At 40.8% G+C, this 18,282-nt stretch overlaps 1 protein-coding gene across 1 annotated transcript; it reads right to left on the bottom strand.

Annotated features, from left to right (window-relative positions):
- Window positions 1-3,528: 3,528 nt before the first annotated feature.
- Window positions 3,529-17,981, bottom strand: VCAM1 (vascular cell adhesion molecule 1). The gene is made up of 11 exons (XM_040406555.1): window positions 17,690-17,981; window positions 17,248-17,529; window positions 12,645-12,965; window positions 12,087-12,356; window positions 10,651-10,914; window positions 10,283-10,537; window positions 9,474-9,740; window positions 8,928-9,194; window positions 7,892-8,158; window positions 7,494-7,760; window positions 3,529-4,594 (listed from the first exon to the last, which is right to left on the bottom strand). The coding sequence occupies exons 1-11, from the start codon at window positions 17,754-17,756 to the stop codon at window positions 4,434-4,436; spliced, it is 2,688 nt and encodes an 895-aa protein (XP_040262489.1). The 5' UTR covers window positions 17,757-17,981; the 3' UTR covers window positions 3,529-4,433.
- Window positions 17,982-18,282: the final 301 nt, after the last annotated feature.

Raw genomic sequence — 18,282 nt, 5'->3', positions numbered from 1 at the left:
CAATTACATGAACATCCACATGTCATTCCCATCAGTCATGGCGATCAGGGCTGCACCTCCTGGCTGCTAAGCTAGTAAAAGCATGTGGGCTACTAAAGTTATGCTGGAGAGCCGCCAAAGCCTATACAGTAGAGTTAGCAAAGATAAACAGTACTAAGTAGCAGTTCACTGTGTTGGCTTGAGGACCTGCACAGCTGAAAACATGTGACCACAGGTCCTGTGCACATAATAACACAATATCACCATATGAAACAATAATACAGTTTGATGACTAGATAGCAACATAGCAAAGGAAAAACATATCTCTATATCACATAAGCTGTAGCAGTCCAGAATATAATTGGAGGAGTCCACCCCATCACTTTACAATCCCAGCACACTGTCCCCTAATCCACAGGATAGTTGATAACTAATTGATTACTGAGGGTCAGACTGCTGGGACCGCCGTGATCCTGAGAATGTGAGTTTCATATTTCCAGCCTGACGGAGCAACAGGCTGCTCCATCCATTCTCTATAGGACTGCCAGAGATAGACAAGTACAGCATTTCCCTATTGTATATAGTGGATGGGAATGGGAACATGGGGCCCCTGTTCTCAGGATCAATGTGGGTCCCAATGGTTGAACCCCTTCTGATCAGTTAGGTATCCCTATCCTGTGGGTAGAGGATAACTTTCAAACTTGGCACCACCCTTTTAATGCAAAAACAAAGCACATCCTATAGAATTAAATAATGACCAGGTATACATACACCATGGCTGCAATACAAAATCAACCACAAGATACAATAGCACTCAGATATACAATATATAAATGATCCATTTACTAATGCTATATTCACTATATAAATGAATGTGAAGTTCTTAGCAAATATTTTGATCAAAATACCTGGGCCCATCTGCCTTGACAAGATAATGTCTTATAGATTGGACTCTGTCTTGAAAGGACTCAGATTTCCTTGGACTTAGATGTATAGTATAAATTTACTGTGGTCTTGAACACATGTATGGATTGACTATATATTTTTGTAAGCCAATTTCTTCAACAGTGTAGGTTTTTGTCAGATTGCTGTTTGGTAATGGAACTTACATTACATGGTATAGAGTTACAATTACAACATGGTCACTCTCCAAAGGGCTTTTGACATAGCAACAGATGATGGATATCTACTCAGAGTACAATAATTTATATGATATAGCAAGGAAACAAAAGTCAGAAGGGAGTAAAGAGCATTAAAAGCATTGTTTTCTTTCTATTGCTTGCATGCATGGGAATGTGCAGAGGAGTGGATATACTATTAAAAGATCACTGACCTGTATGTTAAAATCCATCTTTTCAATGCTTCCAGATAAAAGTAAGGGAAAGGTTATTTTTTTTTTTTTTTTTATATACAAGGGAGAATAAGAAATTGTAAAAATGCTTCCTTCTTTTATCAAACTCCTCTCCTGATCCCCGTTCCTCATTACTAACTCTCAATTCATTGCTCAGATCCATCTTCACTGAAGACAGTCTGCCTGCTCACTGAAGGATCAGGTTATGTAGAAGACAATGGAGAGGTGAGGGGGGGGAGAACAACAGAGAGACTGCTGCAGACAGGCAGAGAGACTGCTGCTGATGTGTAAGTGATTTACTGTCTAACTTCACTGCTGGATTTACATCTAAACTGCTTATTTCTGCAGTGTAATGTCCTCCATTACTGCTGCTGCTTCTGAGGGAGTGCTACAGATAAGTAGGACGCAGAATCTTTTGTTTCTCCATGTCCTGTGTATGGGCAGACACAATTCCAGCTAGTTTCTGCCCACCCACTCAGAAAAAAAGGGATAAACTGCAAAAATGCGATATTGAGATATTGGAACAATGAATCTATGTGCGGTACCGGGCTGGTTCTAGATTTGCTAGAAAGAGATTGTCTTGTACTATATGTTGTCTGATTTAATTTTTTTCTGTTAATCAGGAAATACCCCATCAAGCCATGGCACAGATGTGAGCAGATCATTATACGTCCTCTTTGAAATACAGATGTGATTCAGATGGCGGGTTCATTTGCATTTTGAAAACTTTCCATAGTAACTACACCTAAGCCGTCCTATTCCTTTCAAATGAATAGAAATTGAAATGAATGGGACGGCTTAGGTGTAGTTACACCTGCTCACCACTGCCGGTGCGAGGGCGAGCAGGTAAACATTGAAGAGAAGGCAGCGCTGGCACGGTGCATGCCTTCTCTTTAACCAGCTGATCAGCGGGGGGTGCCGGGTGTCGGACACCCGCTGATTTGATATTGATGACCTATCCTGAGGATAGCTCATCAAAAAAATAACTTGGACAACCCTTTTAATGGATTTCTTCGGAAGTTTAATGTCTCTATATCTATAGCACATGTGTATTTTGTATGTCTCTGTGAAAAGCCCCTTAGGTTAACATTGGCCCAGCAATATAAAGAAATATGGCTAAAAAATAAGAGTGTGTAAAAGGGCATTGCAAACCATTTTAAATATTTAGCTTGAAATGAAATAAACGTAGACAAAACTTTCATAACTCTATAAACCTTTAATTTAAATATATTCCTGCAAAAATATCATTTTGTGAATAAACTCAGAATTTATGGACCCCATAAAAACATTTACTACAAAAACACAGTCATTTTGATTTAGTTAGAGATTGTAGACGTGTAATGACCAGCATCCTATAGGATATTTTGCAACATTTCTGTTTAACCATTTCACTATAGTAGAGATGCAAACGTGACTGTTCACTGGTAGACGAAGATGATACATGGCTCAAAATGGAAGCTGCCATAACACTGAGGCTCATAGGCATACCAGTGATCCAACTACCAACATGGAGGAGATATTGAGATGTAGGCACTTGAAAAAACCTCAAAAAAGTGGAAACAGCAAATACTTATAGATAGTTGAGTTTATATACTATTATATGTTCCCCAGTGATGTGCTGACTGCCATCTATCAGGAAGCTTACTCTTTGTTTTAAAGTCCCAGCACATCTTAAAGTGACTGCTATGGTTGTGCAGGGAGGTGGAGAGCCATATATGGCAGATCCACAATCTACAGTGTGCTATCCGATTTTGAATATACTATGTTTAATATATGCTCTGAAGGCGAAGAGTAGTATAGTGCATAGTATTCAAAATAGTCATATACATTTTCAGTAATATGCACTTTAAAACAATATGTCACACAAGTCTGGATGTAGGATGTGATTGATCTTTGTGTCTCCTGCTGCTGCTCAAGGCCATACATACAGTATTAACAAAAATCTGCTGCTGTATGCTGTATTTGGCATTATTGCTTTTCGGTACTTATTCTGCTTTTTTAAAGAGGTTTTCCAGCCAATGATATAAAAAAGTCTCAGAATTAGGCAAGGTAACATCAGAAGTTATAGTACACTTACCAATCCTCCAATACCATGCTCCCCAGGTCCTCCACCAATCTCTAGTGTTTGACTGAGCCGTCACTCTTCCGCACTGAGAACTCGAGTACGATTGGCGGGAGGTAAAGGGAGTATGACATATTTTATTATTTTTTTAAAAGTATAAATGGCTGGACAACCAGTTTAAACCTTATTAACAACAATGATGGGTCATACGCAGTGTCCCAAAAGAATGGTTGGGTTTAACACTCGCCTAACTGCAACTGATGTCAACTAATGAACCACCAGACTACTGGTGACAAACCAGTCATCTATGGTGGACAGACTATGGAATGAATCAAATGTTCTTTTATATGAGATTATGTACCAATGCAGAGCTTCACAGGCTACTTTTTGTGATAATTGCACCCATTCTCCATATCAATGAGATGCCCTATTGTTTCCTTTGTAACAAAATTCTCACTCTCTTGGCTTTAGGTTGGATCCTCCAGTGACTAAGCCTTCTCATCTCAATGACCAACAAAAGATGGCTAGAGCTCAGCTCAGCCTAAGGAGAAAGACCACATTAAAATTCATCACACGTTCCACATCTCCACCACATAAAGAACAAAGACAAGAGAAAGGGGAAGGAACAGTCAGAAATTACCTGCCGACGCAACATTACACTTAAATAGGAGCAGATTCTACACATTAATATAGTCATTACCACACACTGTACAAAACAAAAAAATCCAAGTGCAAATAGTGATTCTTCACACACACACAGGGCTCCATACATTTGGAACTGAGATGTCTTTTTTCTTCCTAATAACAGTCTTCATTTGCTTCAGTCTTTACCATTTACAGCAGAAGAACTGGGTTTCCATCCAGCTTCTCTGCAAGTACCACAAGGCAAAGCTCTCGACAGCACAAGCTTATTATGGATTTACCGGAAGGACTCTCGGAATACATGTGCTACCACAAGTGCTATTCAGTATCCACAGAAATGTGCCTGCACTGACCCACAGCAGCACATGGAAATGTCCTTTAGATCCGACTGGTGTAAAGTCACACTTTGCTTCTCAAAGCTTTTACAAGACTGTATGATCCTTGTAGCTTTGACTTCTTGAGATGGTAAATGATGGATGCAATAGCACCTAGAGACACGAAAGCCACTGATCCAAAGATAAATATGGAAGTGGGGTTGAATCTTGGACTCTGTTGTCGTTCTGTTAGGGAGACAAAAAGGAGGGTGGTTAGAGAGATGGACAGGGGGTGGGGGCGATTGATTACATTTATACAACAGAACAGATGCTGCTTCTATAGACAGAGTGCAGGTCAAGTTCAATAGGTAAAGAGCTATTCCAGTTTTTATTTTTTATGCATTTGTTTATATAATAGACAATCATAATTATTATTATATGAATTTGAAATACATGTATAATAAAAATTAATAATACATGTATTTCAAATTCATATCAGACAGGTGTCCCCTATATGCATTAGAATGGTAAAGTCCATGTATCAGTCCTATGTAATGTATCCACCGAAACATGCCATTAGTCATGTGACACTTTTTACACCATTACATTCAGTAAGCAACAGTGTTCCACGACATTCGTGCTGAGACACATGTATGTGATAAATAAATAGGACCAGTGTTGGCATCATGATTTTTTTTGTGGTCAGTATAGTAACTACATCACTGTGTGCATTCATGTTGCTGCCTGTCTCTATGTGATGTTGTAAAAATGGATGCCTGTCTCCAGGTGTTAGATGATGTTATCATGTTAAAGCTTAGTGCAAAACAAAACAAAACAACACCCACATAGATCTGTGTCTACACAGATACTGACAGACATGATGAGGTGCTTCAAATAGATGTACTGTGTATTAGAAAATGTGACGGAATAAATGTAATCATTAAACCGGAATACCTCTTTAAATACATTATGGGAATAAGAGCAGGTGCCAATTTACTGAGCAAAAATAGATATTGACCATTTTCAACAATATATGTTTAGAAACTCATACAAATAGAATAAAGCTCGTACATTAGGTATATTACTTGAATTCTTAGAGAAATTGCTATGCTAACAGTCCTATGCAATACTGCGGTATATATCTTCTGCGCTCTAGGATACAGTACTATACAAGAACCAAGACTGATAGGAAATCTGAACTATTTCCAATGTGCAGAATCACCAATATAGCATAGGGTCATTTGAGTTCCCCTCTTCTAAAGATCATAAGATCTACATTGGAAGTAAAGTAGTCGCCATTGATTGTGAAACTTGTCTAACTCAGCAGCAACTCAGAATTTCTCTAAAGGCAGGTTTCATTCTTATTGTGTAAGGGTGACACTTCTAGATAACAAAATCCACACAGAACTGGAATCTTATTGGTGGCATTGGGTTACACCGCCACTGTTTTCTCGTACTAATTTCAATAAATACCCCTCCCCATAAGCACTTTGTGTTGGGAGAGAATAGAATATCCATGCACATTATATCAGAGCTACTACAAATAACATATGAAGGAATTTATGAGTGGACTAATGTTATATAGAATCACTTAATATTAAAGTAGCAAGTATCAGAGCTGGGCGATACTTACAGGTGAACCATAGGCAGTACCAGTGGCTCGACCATAAATGTGTGATAGCACCCTAAAAGTACCTCTGAATCAGAACTATACTGTTCGTTGAAGGGCCCAATGTATTGTAGGATATCCATTTTTAGGTATGACAGCTGATTCTGGATCATATATGAAAAGGGATAAAGTCTATGATCAAGTGATATGGATCGTCGCCTAGTGTTGACTGCTGACTCTTGGGCCACTTACCAGTAATACTAATACACCCATGGTGATACTTGTGTGTCTAGAGATGGCAACAGCTGGGGAGCACCATGTAGGTGGCATAAGAGACAAATATGTCTCTTGAGTCACTGGTTGTGGCACACTGTTTTATAGAAACAGTATTTTACTAGGGGTTCTCCCATCTCAAACATGGATGGCATATCGCTAAGATATACCATCAATGCCAGATAGGTGCAGGTCCCACCTCTGGCACCCTCAGCCATTTCCAGAACAGGGTCCCCAAAGTGAATGAGAGCACACAATGCGTTCACAGTCACCTCCATTCACCACTATAGGACTGCCAGAAATAGCCATGCGAGCACTCCCATATAGCTATTTTCGGAACTCCCATAGCGGTGAACGAAGTGTGGGCGTGCATGCCCGGCTGCTCTCCCTTCACTTCTGGGTGCTCATTCTGGAGATAGGACCCAGCGCCTATGTGACATTGATGGCATATCCTAGTGATATGTTATCAATGTCTGAGATAGGGATACACCTTTAAATCCAAAAGAAAAAATAAGGCACACAGCACAAACACTGATGTTGATGGAAATGTATTAGTATTTTAGCAGTATTTTTGCACAGTTGCATATTTTTTGGACCATTGATACAGTGCACCTTTTGATGCAGTGCTTACTTTTCTGCATATTGTCCACTTCTTTCAATGCACAGTAGTACATGGAAATTGCAAAGGTAAAGTCTTAGAGGGTCATTTATGACCAGATATACGCCACTGTGACTTCTTTCCCACTCACGCCAGGTCTAAAAAAGTGGGTGGGGAAGAGGACGGGTTGGCAGGCCTATCTCATTCATCATTTTTTACATCTAGTTTAGGCATAAAAAATGGTCTAAATGTAAGACAGCAAGGAAGATGTCTTACATTTACACCGGCACTGGATACGCCGGTTATGTAGAGGCCGGCACCTCTACATAACTTGGGCGATCCCCCGCCAGATATAGGGCTTAAGACGCTTTTATTAAATGTGCCCCTTAGTGTGAATTGATGCAAGACTTTTTTGACTTTTGGTAACTGTACAGTATGTCATCCCAGCTGCTGTGTCCCAGAATAACCCAGTACTATGTAAATATTCTCAGTGCATCTGTGCTAAACACCAGATGCATGTCTGATGTCAGCTCAAGAGACGGTACACGGATGTGCTCTAAACAGTTTCTCACATGAGTCCCTAGAGGTTGGTTTATGGTTTTACTGTGAGTGGGTTTTGATACTAAGTATAAGCTTTCAGATAACCTATTATAAATTCTTCTCACCTTGCACTTGAATATTGATGACCTCTGTTTCATTTCCAGCACTGCTAATTATTTGGAGCGTGTATGTTCCAGTGTCATTGAGGGTGACATTGTGCAATGTAAAGGTGCCATTGTTGGTCTGAAGCAATGTGTTGTTCTTGGCACACACTTTCTGTAGAATGATGGTTGGAGATGGGATGCTGTGGGTCTCACAAGTGATAGTGACTGTATCACCTTCTTTGATGTTCTGTGATGGAGTCACAACCACTGTGGTGTTTCGTGGTGGAACTGGAAGAAAATGTATGAGGTTATTTGTTTGGAAGATTGTATGGATCAGAGATTTATTTATTTTGTTCCTTCCATAATACAAGTCTGTAATGAATGAGTGGTTATAATATATGAGATGCAGGGGCACTCACTTTGTACAGTCAAAGTAGTCTCGGCAACATGATTTCCCACCCTGTTGGTGGATTCACAGATGTATGTTCCTGTGTTCTCCATTCCTGCATGAGTAATGTTATAAGAGCCATCAAATAATTCCAGCATAATTAATTCAAATTCTGTTTTCATCTTCAGGACAAGGCTAGGGTCTGGAGAACCGTCTGAAGAGCACCAAATCTGTACTGAGTCTCCTTCTCTCACAACTGGCGATGGAATGATGGTGATATAGGTGTTTCTAGGTGGAACTGTGAAATAAACATAAAAGACAGACATATTATTGATATTATGTCCAATATCTTTTTTACTTCTCGAACCATTTAAGTGTATTTGTGATTAGCTTTTCATGAGTTGCAATATGATGATCCTGGGCCTCAATGCACAATCTGTAACTGGGCTAACCAACTACGGTATGATGTACCATCTATGGAACTGGTCTCCTCAAATTAGACAGAAGGACCTTTTGGGCCCTCTCAGTTCTAAGACACAACTGAAATTTCTGCAGATTAATTCACACACAATATATCTGTAAGCCCCATAGAAAAAGTTAAATGGAGTCTGGTAGCACTTTTGATTATGCTAAACTGCTGACTGTACTAGGTAAGGGCTGTGGAGAGCAGTACAAACTTACCCTTTGTGGAGCTTTTTTCATCTACACTAGTGTACTGTAGATGCTGTCAGATTCTGCTTTGCATGTGCCAAGGCTGGAGCTTCACTGTAAAGTTCTCTCTACAGTGAACTGCTTCACAGCCTCTCCCCTCAGCTCTGAGTGACAGCTATATCATCGGACCAGGAGACCACTACAGCTGTCACTCAGCAAGAGCAGAATCTAGCAGAATAAACCTTCATATTCACAATACTCCTGACAAGCACAGCTCTAGAAAAGATATGGTCTGTTCTGCCCAGCCCCTACCTAGTTATTTCAGCAGTACAGCATGATCAAAACTGCTGACAGACTCAGTTTAAGCTTATATGCAACACATTGGGTCTAGGTATACTATTGTAAGTAGGTCTCACCTTCTACATTAAGAGTGGTCTCTACAATCTCACTTCCAGCCGCGTTTGTAGATTCACAGATATACGTTCCTGTATGCCTTACTTCAGCATTTGAAATGTTGTATTCCGCCCCTACAGACTCCAGATCAACCACGTCGTGTTCCATTTTCATCTTTAGGGCCAGTCTAGGAGCAGGAAGTGCTTCAGAAGTGCACCTGATCTGTACGTTATCTCCTTCTCTTACCACAGAGGATGGAGTTATGAATATTTGAGTATTTTGGGGTGGAGCTGTTTGAAATAAAATAAGCATTGTAATGATGAATAGAAAGGAATAGTTTCACTAGGTTTAAGGCTACATGAATGGACATATGCAGTGTAGAATTAAAGGTTCTCAGAGTAATGCTGCTGATAACTGAAGTGAAACAAGATTATTGAACAAAGTATCTCCACACTTTGGATTAATACCATATATTGATTAAAAACTAATATTTTCATTTTCAAAAATATTAGGAACTAGTCATCAACTAGTCAGAAGGTATTTTATGGAAGACATTTTATGGTTCTCACCTTGTACAGTCAGATTGGCCTCTGCAATTTGTTGTCCTATTACATTGGATGATTCACATATGTAAGTCCCTGTATGCTCTACTGCAGCATGTGAAATACTGTACTGCCCATGCTCAGATTCCAACCCAATGATGCCCAGCTCGGTTTCCATCCTCAGCACCAGTTTAGGGGCAGGAGAAGATTCTGATATGCATTGGATATGTACACTGTCTCCTTTTCTCACCGTGTGTGATGGAGTAATAATTATACGTGTGTTTTTTGGGGGAGCTGTTAAGAGAAACTTCATGTTAATATCAAAAATAAAAATGTCAAAATTCATTGATCCTAAGGATCCTATTTGAGATGTATGATAGTGAGAAGGCTTGTACACCTTTCTTGGCCTTTTTTCAGATGTCTCATTGTGTCCGGACCCACAGTGGGGAGCATAGTTACCTGATCCTTGCCGCTGGGTTCTAGCTACATCACTATGGGAGGTGCGGTGAGGATTAGGTAAGTGTGCTCATCACCGTGGGCAAGAAAGGTGTACAACCCCCTGAGAGTGAGTGTGAGTGTGAGTGTGAGTGTGTGTGTGGGGGGGGGGGGCTGTTAATAGTTGCGCATTGGGCCTGGGAGCTTCAAGTTGCCACCCTGTTGACTAACCACCATCATGTTGACTAGGATGTTGCCAAAGAGGCTTTTATTTAAGGGGCATGTAAATAATCATATAGGAACTAGGGCAAAATTCAGAATAATACTGGATATAAGGAATGCATTGAAAGGGGTTTCCAATGCATTGAGATGAAAACCACTAGTTGACTTCTGCTACTTACCTTGCACAATTAGCTCCAACTTGTCTTTGTCACTCCCTAATCTGTTATTAGCTTGGCACTGGTAAATTCCACTGGTCACTTCAGATAAGGTAACCACTGGATCTTTAGAAAGGAGCACACTCTCCCCTGATGTTAGAAGTTTGTAAATGGAGATGCTCGGCGTGGGGACTCCCTTAGAAACACAAGTCAGAGTAACCGTGTCTCCTTCATTTACATCAGTGGGTGAAGATGAAAGAAGAGTTTCCCTTGGCGGATCTGTAGAAAAAAATATAATTGTTTCATCTTAGACAAGTTTTAAGAAAAATGGTTAATATAGCAGGGTACCTAAGTAAATGAATAACTGGATACTGATGACGGAGGACACTTACATTCCACTGTGAGGGATTCTGAAGTTTCGCTTACACCATACTGATTTTCAGCTATGCATTTGTATACAGCAGTGTCTATTGGATCGGCCTCATCTATTATGGTTTTCCCCGTTGAGTCTAAGAAAATAAGAATATCTCTATCTTCTGACATCTTCCACAACGTAACCTTTATATTGCTGTTTACAAGGCATTCAATAATAACAGATTGCCCAGCTTCTACTTTTGTTCCTGGATTCAAGAAGAGCACAGGCTTTTCCGGTAGACCTAAAAAAGGGCAAAACAATTTACTACATTTTATTTTAGTCCTTTTATTCTGTAACGGGTCAATATGGTGTCAAATGCTTGCCGGATAGAATTGTAAGCTGTGAGCAATGACTCTTTAATACTTTAATATATTTTCTGGCCTCATTAACATAAGGGTCCTTCAGCCTTTTGCCTTATTGGCTAGATGTTACATGCTAGTGATCCCAGTTAGATTTTGCAGCGCAAAAACATGTTTTAAACGGGTTGCCTTGGTGTGTAGGTCATCAGTATGAGATCAGTGGGGATCCCACTCCTGGCACCCCCGTCGATTAGCTGTTTGAAGAGGTTGTGGCACTCCGGTGAGCACTGCGGTTTCAGTGAAAGCACATTCATTGGTCACAATGCATAGGTGCAGCTCAGTCCCATTCAAATGATTACTGTACTAATACTAATACAACCACTATCAAATGGACAGTACTGTGCTTGGTAAGCTGCGAGGAGGCCATGAAACTCGCTGGAGTGCCACAGCCTCTTCAAACAGCTGATTGGTGGGAGTAGCTGGGAGTTAGACCCCCGCTAATCAGATACTCATGGCCTAAACTGAGGATGTCATCGATATTAAACACTCAAAGGTTTGCTATAGTTTTATTAGCCTTATGCAGTGTCCAGAGCCATAAGAGAGAGTGCTTCAACTACTATACTTCCACTAGCAGTGTAGTTCTTAAGTGCTCAAGTATTGCTGAGTAGGAACAAGACCTTGTGCATATACCTGTATGAAGTTAGTACGCACTATTCAAATATAGTTTCATCACATATTTCATCTGTTGATAGTTCACCCACATAGTCATATTAAATGATAAAATGCTGGCTCTCTACAGTCACCACTAGAAGGTGCTTACAATCTTACTGCAAATTGTAAGATCTTAGGATCATCAGAGCAGCAACATTGAACTCTTTGTCTAAGGAGGTTTGTAAAGGAAACGCTGATATTTGACTCCAATAAGTGACAAGCTTAAAATATCGGACCTAAAAAATGATAGGCTGATAAATATGGAAATTCACTTTAAAAATAGAACACGATATACAGGGCACAAAACACAGCTGCACAGACGATGTATGCACATTCATAGGAAACTATGACATCACTAAGGGTTTTACTGGGATAATGTAGTTAAAGAGCAGGAATATCTCACCTTGCACATTGATCTCCACCTGTGAAGCTGTTTTTCCAGCGATATTTTTGGCATAACAGATGTAGACCCCGCTATTTTCTGGTACTGCATTTGAAAGTATCAAAGCCCCTTGATCATCAGATGACATTTCAAGCTCTTCATCCTCCATCATCTTCACCCATTGGACAACAGCCTGGGATTTACTGTCAGATGAACATAGTAGATGAATTTCTTCACCAGCTTTTACATTTGTGGATGTCAGAACTGTGATTTGGGGTAATTCTGGAGGATCTGAAAATAGAAAAAAACTCATAGTCAGCACTTTTAGTAATACAAAAGTTCATCCAGGCGATCTGTTGGCCATTACTACATTAAGTATTGTTAGGGCTGTATTACACCAGCAGATTATCTGACAGATTTTCTGACCAATCATTGGTCAGATGGCCGTTAACACACACAGATCTTTTGTTCATTGTACACATCAACTATTGGTGTTATTGGACAGAAATTGGTCAGATAATCTGTTGGTGTAATTGTGCCGGCTACTTGGAGAGACAATGGCATGCTTCCATTACTCACACATTAGAATGAGGTTCTGTGCTGTATGTCTTTCTATGGGGTCAATAGCATAATCTGGGAATTCCAGTAGAGCCAGACATTTAACCTCTTTCTTGTCCATCTCTTCCACCAGGGTTATATCATGGGTGAGGCTGATGTTTTGCATCTCATATATATTCAAATCGATCTTTGCAGAGTCAAACGTAACCACAACTTTATCATCCAGGAGGATCTCAGCACCCATCCTCTCATAGGGGTAGATGTTGGGGAAGATGCAGGTGATGTGTGACTGCTGTCCAACCACAAGAGAGGAGATATGTAGAATAGGATCACTGGGCAACGCTGCAAAAAAGAAAAGAGAACTAAATCAATCTACTATCTCTGTAGCATCTAATCTAGACAAGTACAGACTATTAGGGAAAGCTGTAAAAATCATTTCACTATTTCTGTATCATCTACATAAGATTGGATGGGAAAGCAAAGCAACAATTTCAGCTCTAGACAGACAGTTCTTGGTAGATTCCTTTGGCAGTTAATGTGTCTTCACGCCACATTCAGATGTATAGGTTCGGTAGCATTTTTCGATTACTGCCTCATACGGATGCTTACGACCTATGCCACTGTATAGACATACTTCTACAGTTTGCTTCCCTGCTATTAAAGATGACTTCCATAGTTGGCCACTCTGGTTTCCTCCCTTTCTACCCGGTACAGGACGTCCCATTAGAAGACCCCAGGTTGCATCTGCAGAGTAGTCACCAATGACATGGAGCGGAACCAGGTAGCCAAAAAACTGGCCCAGTTAGACTCAAATAGAGTACTCTGGTTGGACAGACAATCAGGCTTCCTGATTGGTCGACCAGCCTAATTTTTAGATTGGCTTATTGGCCAGGTACCCAGATGGACTGGACAACCATATGCCTTGCACACAGGTTGAGCAGCATCCCCACCAGCCTCATCTTGGACTGTATTGTGCTGGTGTCTGGTGTGGCAATGTGAGTACACATACAGTGGCATAGACTCATAGGCTTCCATATTAAAAAAGAGCTATGCATTTTTGAATGGATATATCAACAACCACACCCAAAAAGGCCAAAAGACACTGTTTTGGTCTCTGTAGAGTGAATAGGGGCCCATGGATACATTTGCTGTATAAACTGGGGTTCAGCAGAGTTCTAACCTGTTAGTCTCCCAGAAATCATATATTTAGTACTTATCCTGTGAATAGGCAGTTAAGGCGGTCATCTACAATACAGAAATCCGCCCATATTAGGTGTATTTCCGGCGCAGATTGCGGTGCAAAAGATATTTGTGCAATCTGCGACTTTTCCCCGATCACACCAGGTCTAAAAAAAAGGGGGCATGGCGTGGACAGGGAAGGGGACAGGCCAACAGGCCCATCTCTTTCATCATTTTTTACACCTGTTTTAGGAGTAGAAAATGGTCTAAATGTAAGACAGCTAGGGAGCTGTCTTAAATTTAGACTGGCGCTGGATACGCCAAAGTTATGTAGAGGCCTGCGCCTCTTCATTAATACTGAGGATCCACTGCCAGCTAAAGGGCTTATTAAGACCGGTGTCTATAATGACCCCCTAAAAGATTTTTGTTCGCGAATTCATTCAATACATCGTTATAGTGGTCTCAGTTCTGTTTTTCTGTTTCAAATCTTCTGCAAAGACATGTTCTGCCACTAGAGGGAGCTTAGCAACATTGTAACAGTATTCTATGGAGGAGATATCTGTTGACTGTGACTATATTTACTTGCAGGTGGCATTTCTACGCTGCCCTTGGCACTTTCTGAGAAGGAGGCGGGGAGGGGAAGGTGCCGGCGGACTCCTCATATCTATCTTCTCTTACGCCAGTTTTCAATAAAGACCGAAATCTATGTCAGCTCAGAGCTGCCATAGATTTCCACACAGACTGCAAGAGGATACGTCTAACTTGTAACAAAGCCTGTGTTTAGCTACAAATTAAGTGCATCCTCCGCAAGCGCAGGGGAAATCACAACCGTTGTAACAAACGTCAGCCTTGATAAGTCACCCCCAATGTCCAGTGGTGACTGCAGGTAGTAAGCATGTTGGTGATTATTTGCAAAAAAAGCAGCAAAGCTTGTCGCAAATGTCATTTTGTCCCAAAATGTTGCTACTTTTACACTGCTCTCAACCATTTTTTAAAAAGACTGTGTGAAGCTTAGCGGGAGAGGGCAGGGCTGCCACCGCCCGACACATTTTATATAATTTACACCAGAAAACTGACCTAAATTCCAAGTGATAAGGGAACTTAGATTGTGAGCCCCATTGGGGACTGTAAATCGCTGCAGAATATGTCAGCGCTATATAAGTGCGTAGAATAAATAAAATTATAAACGAGATGTGCCTACTGGCCCATCCCCTTCCCCACGCATGCCATGCCCACTTTTTTTAATAAAAAAATAATGGCTCCACATACATATAAGCAGTAAAGCTGAGAAATGGGGATCATTCTAAATCCAAGTGGTACTATACCTACTATAAATGGATCAATGGAAGCTCTTAGCGCACATTTTGATCACACTTGTGTCGGGCCCATCTACCAGGCGTCAAGGTGGCTTCTGCAGACGGGTCCCTATCACTAATATACCGCCTCTCTTGGACTTATCCAAGTCCACATTATCAGGGCAGTGAAGGAACCAGCTACATTTGTACTTTGCTCAGAAGCCCCAGGGAGATGGGCGTTACTCAGTCTAAAAGAGTCGCTACCCTCAGTTAATATTACAAGAAAATTTAGACTGGCATATTCTAAACTTATTCTAAAATTTTCTAAGTTTTCCTGTAATATTTAGTTGAGGGTAGCGCCTCTTTTAGACTGAGTAACGCCCATCTGCCTGGGGCTTCTGAGCAAAGTACAAATGTAGCTGGTTCCTTCACTGCCCTGATAATGTCCAAGAGAGGCGGTATATTAGTGATAGGGACCCGTCTGTGGAAGCCACCTTGACGCCTGGTAGATGGGCCCGACACACGTTTGATCAAAATGTGCGCTAAGAGCTTCCATTGATCCATTTATAGTAGGTATAATACCACTTGAATTTAGAATGATCCCCATTTCTCAGCTTTAGGCCTCATGTTTTTATCGGTCCGCAAAATGGGGTTCCATTTTTGTTTCCGGGATCCGTTTCCGTTTTTGTTTCCGTGTGTCTTTCTTTATTTTTGGAGGACCACCAGACATAAAGGAAAGTAAAAAAAAGTCTAAGACAGGTTTGCCATGCAAATGATAGGAAAAAAACGGACGCGGACGCGGATGACAATCTTGTGTGCCTCTGTGTTTTTTAGTGGTCCCATTGACTTGAATGGTTCCGCAAACTGTTTTCCGCGTAAATAATAGGACAGGTTATATTTTTTTGACGGACTGGAACCACGGATCACGGACGCGGATGGCAAACGGTGCATTAGATGAGTTTTCAACGGACCCATTGAAAGTAAATGGGTTCGCAGAAAATCACGAAAAACGGCCTTACTGAGGCCTTACTGCATGAGGCCTTACTGCTTATATGTGTGTGCAGCCATTATTTTTTTTATTAATTATGTTTGTCTTATGGATATGCACCTATGACTATGAATAAGAATATGCCAGTCTAAATTTTCTTGTAATGCCCAATTTTTTGACCTGGCGTGAGCTAGGAAAAGTCTGTACCTGAAATATGCCAAATATAGGCCTATTCCATGATAATAAATGACCCACATAGTTTTGAACCTATCTGGATTTACAAAAAGATCCATGTATACATTCATATGGACATTTAGTGCCCTAGCAGGACAGAAGTGTGGGTATGAATTACTGAAACGCATTGAAAGGTGGCTTCCTATGAGAGCTCCACACATAAAGCCACTGAGCTCCACATGTCCGTTCTACTGCTAATGTTGTCTATGGAGATTGCCCGGCTAAATATCAGATTTACCGCACCTCATAGCAATGAGCATAGCCGAGATGGACAAACGTATGGGAGGGATTCACCTATTCTGGCAATGTACGCTAGTATACAGGCATATGGACTATTGCATGCTGCAGCGCATTACGTATTCAGTCGAAGCAGTCATTTCCACTAGGGGCGTGCGTAGATGCAACCAAGCCACACAGACCATAGGATCTCGCTGTGAACCTGATTTGCAGCCATTGTCTTCATGTACCCTTAAATAAAAGTAAAATATAGGATGGTGGGTTCTGTACTAGATCTCGTTATTACAAGGGGGCCGTTAAGAGACAGCCGTATAAAAAGGGAAGTTTCACAATGAGCTGAGTGTCATAACCGCCCTATTTCATTTCAGGCGGTTTATTTGAAATATATTCATAGCAGCGGCAATGACATTGACAACGTGGGGGATGAACACTGATCTTGAACTGTTCTAGATCCTAATACATTTCCTCTTTAACCCCCTGCATTGCATTAAAACCCACTGTCCAAGTCTACCCATCTTCTTTCTCTTTGTCCTCTCCACCCCTGCTGTTTACCTCCTTATCGTCCTCCTAGAAATCCAATTTGCCATCAAGGAACTGGAAAGATAGGATCTTTCACTGGTGCCATATACCTCATAAACGTATTGCATGTAAAAAATTAATAAAAAATAGTCAACTATATAAAGGCACTTACAGTAGACCACGATATGGAAGCGCTTCTCTACTGGTGCGTTATCACATGTCACAGTACACCGGTAAGATCCGTCCGTCTCAGCACCAACCTTCATGGTCAGGGTTGACTTCTTCTCCATAGTGTTCACAGTACCACTTAATGTACTGTCCACGAGGTTAGACCAGGTGAAGCCAGGCTTCTCACCCCTACATTTTGATGCTAAACAAGTGATTTGAAGTTCTTCCCCAATCTGAGCCTTGATTGTAGTCTGTGGTGATGAAAGAGTGATGTCTGAGGCAGAAGCTGCGGAAAGAAGACAATGTCAGCTAAATGCAGAAGCCAATATTCATTGTGGCAGAGAGGATGGGTAGATATAGACAGATGTACAAATAATAGATATATAGATGGATAGATATATAATGGATAGATTGTCATTCAAAACTAAATCTAAGAAAAACCTTACTGTGCATAAAGATGATGTGAAAGCTGAGCATCAGTAACGTGATGGTGAGAGTACTGGTCTTCTCCATATTTAAGGTCTCCTTGTTTATGTCACTTCCACCGAAAAGTAGGGTTCCAGCCTTTCAATGGTCCTAAATATCTAGTCTAAGATGTAGATGTAAATATCTAATCTTGGATAGCAAATTCCAGTAGAAAAATCTGTGATTTCCAGAGTTAATAAATTCCAATGATGTGGAGCATCTCACATATAAGCTCTTGTATTCTGCATTTTCTTTGTGCTAGCCTTGCATGAGATGTGGAACAGACCTCCTGGTCAACCTTTTTATAATGTGATCGGAGGAGGGGGGATTCCTGGTGGGGAAACCACAAGGCAGCGTTCCAAAAAAAGAAGCATGCCATTGCCCTCTAGCGGAAAATAGGAAGAATACAAAGTGAAAAGTCTCAGTGTACCAAGCGTTTTCAGCTCCGGCTGACCTCCAGTGAAAGTGAAACGGATTTCAATAGGCAGAGAGTTACAAGAATAGAAATACCGTAAATATGTTTTTGAAAATGGAAATTGTAGAGGACAAGGCATATCATGCAGGCTATGGACTA

Source organism: Bufo bufo, chromosome 9, assembly GCF_905171765.1.
Source record: "Bufo bufo chromosome 9, aBufBuf1.1, whole genome shotgun sequence".
In the NCBI taxonomy this organism is placed as follows: domain Eukaryota; kingdom Metazoa; phylum Chordata; class Amphibia; order Anura; family Bufonidae; genus Bufo; species Bufo bufo.
The sequence above is the reverse complement of the archived record's forward strand: the minus strand, read 5'-3'. Positions and strand labels throughout refer to the sequence as shown.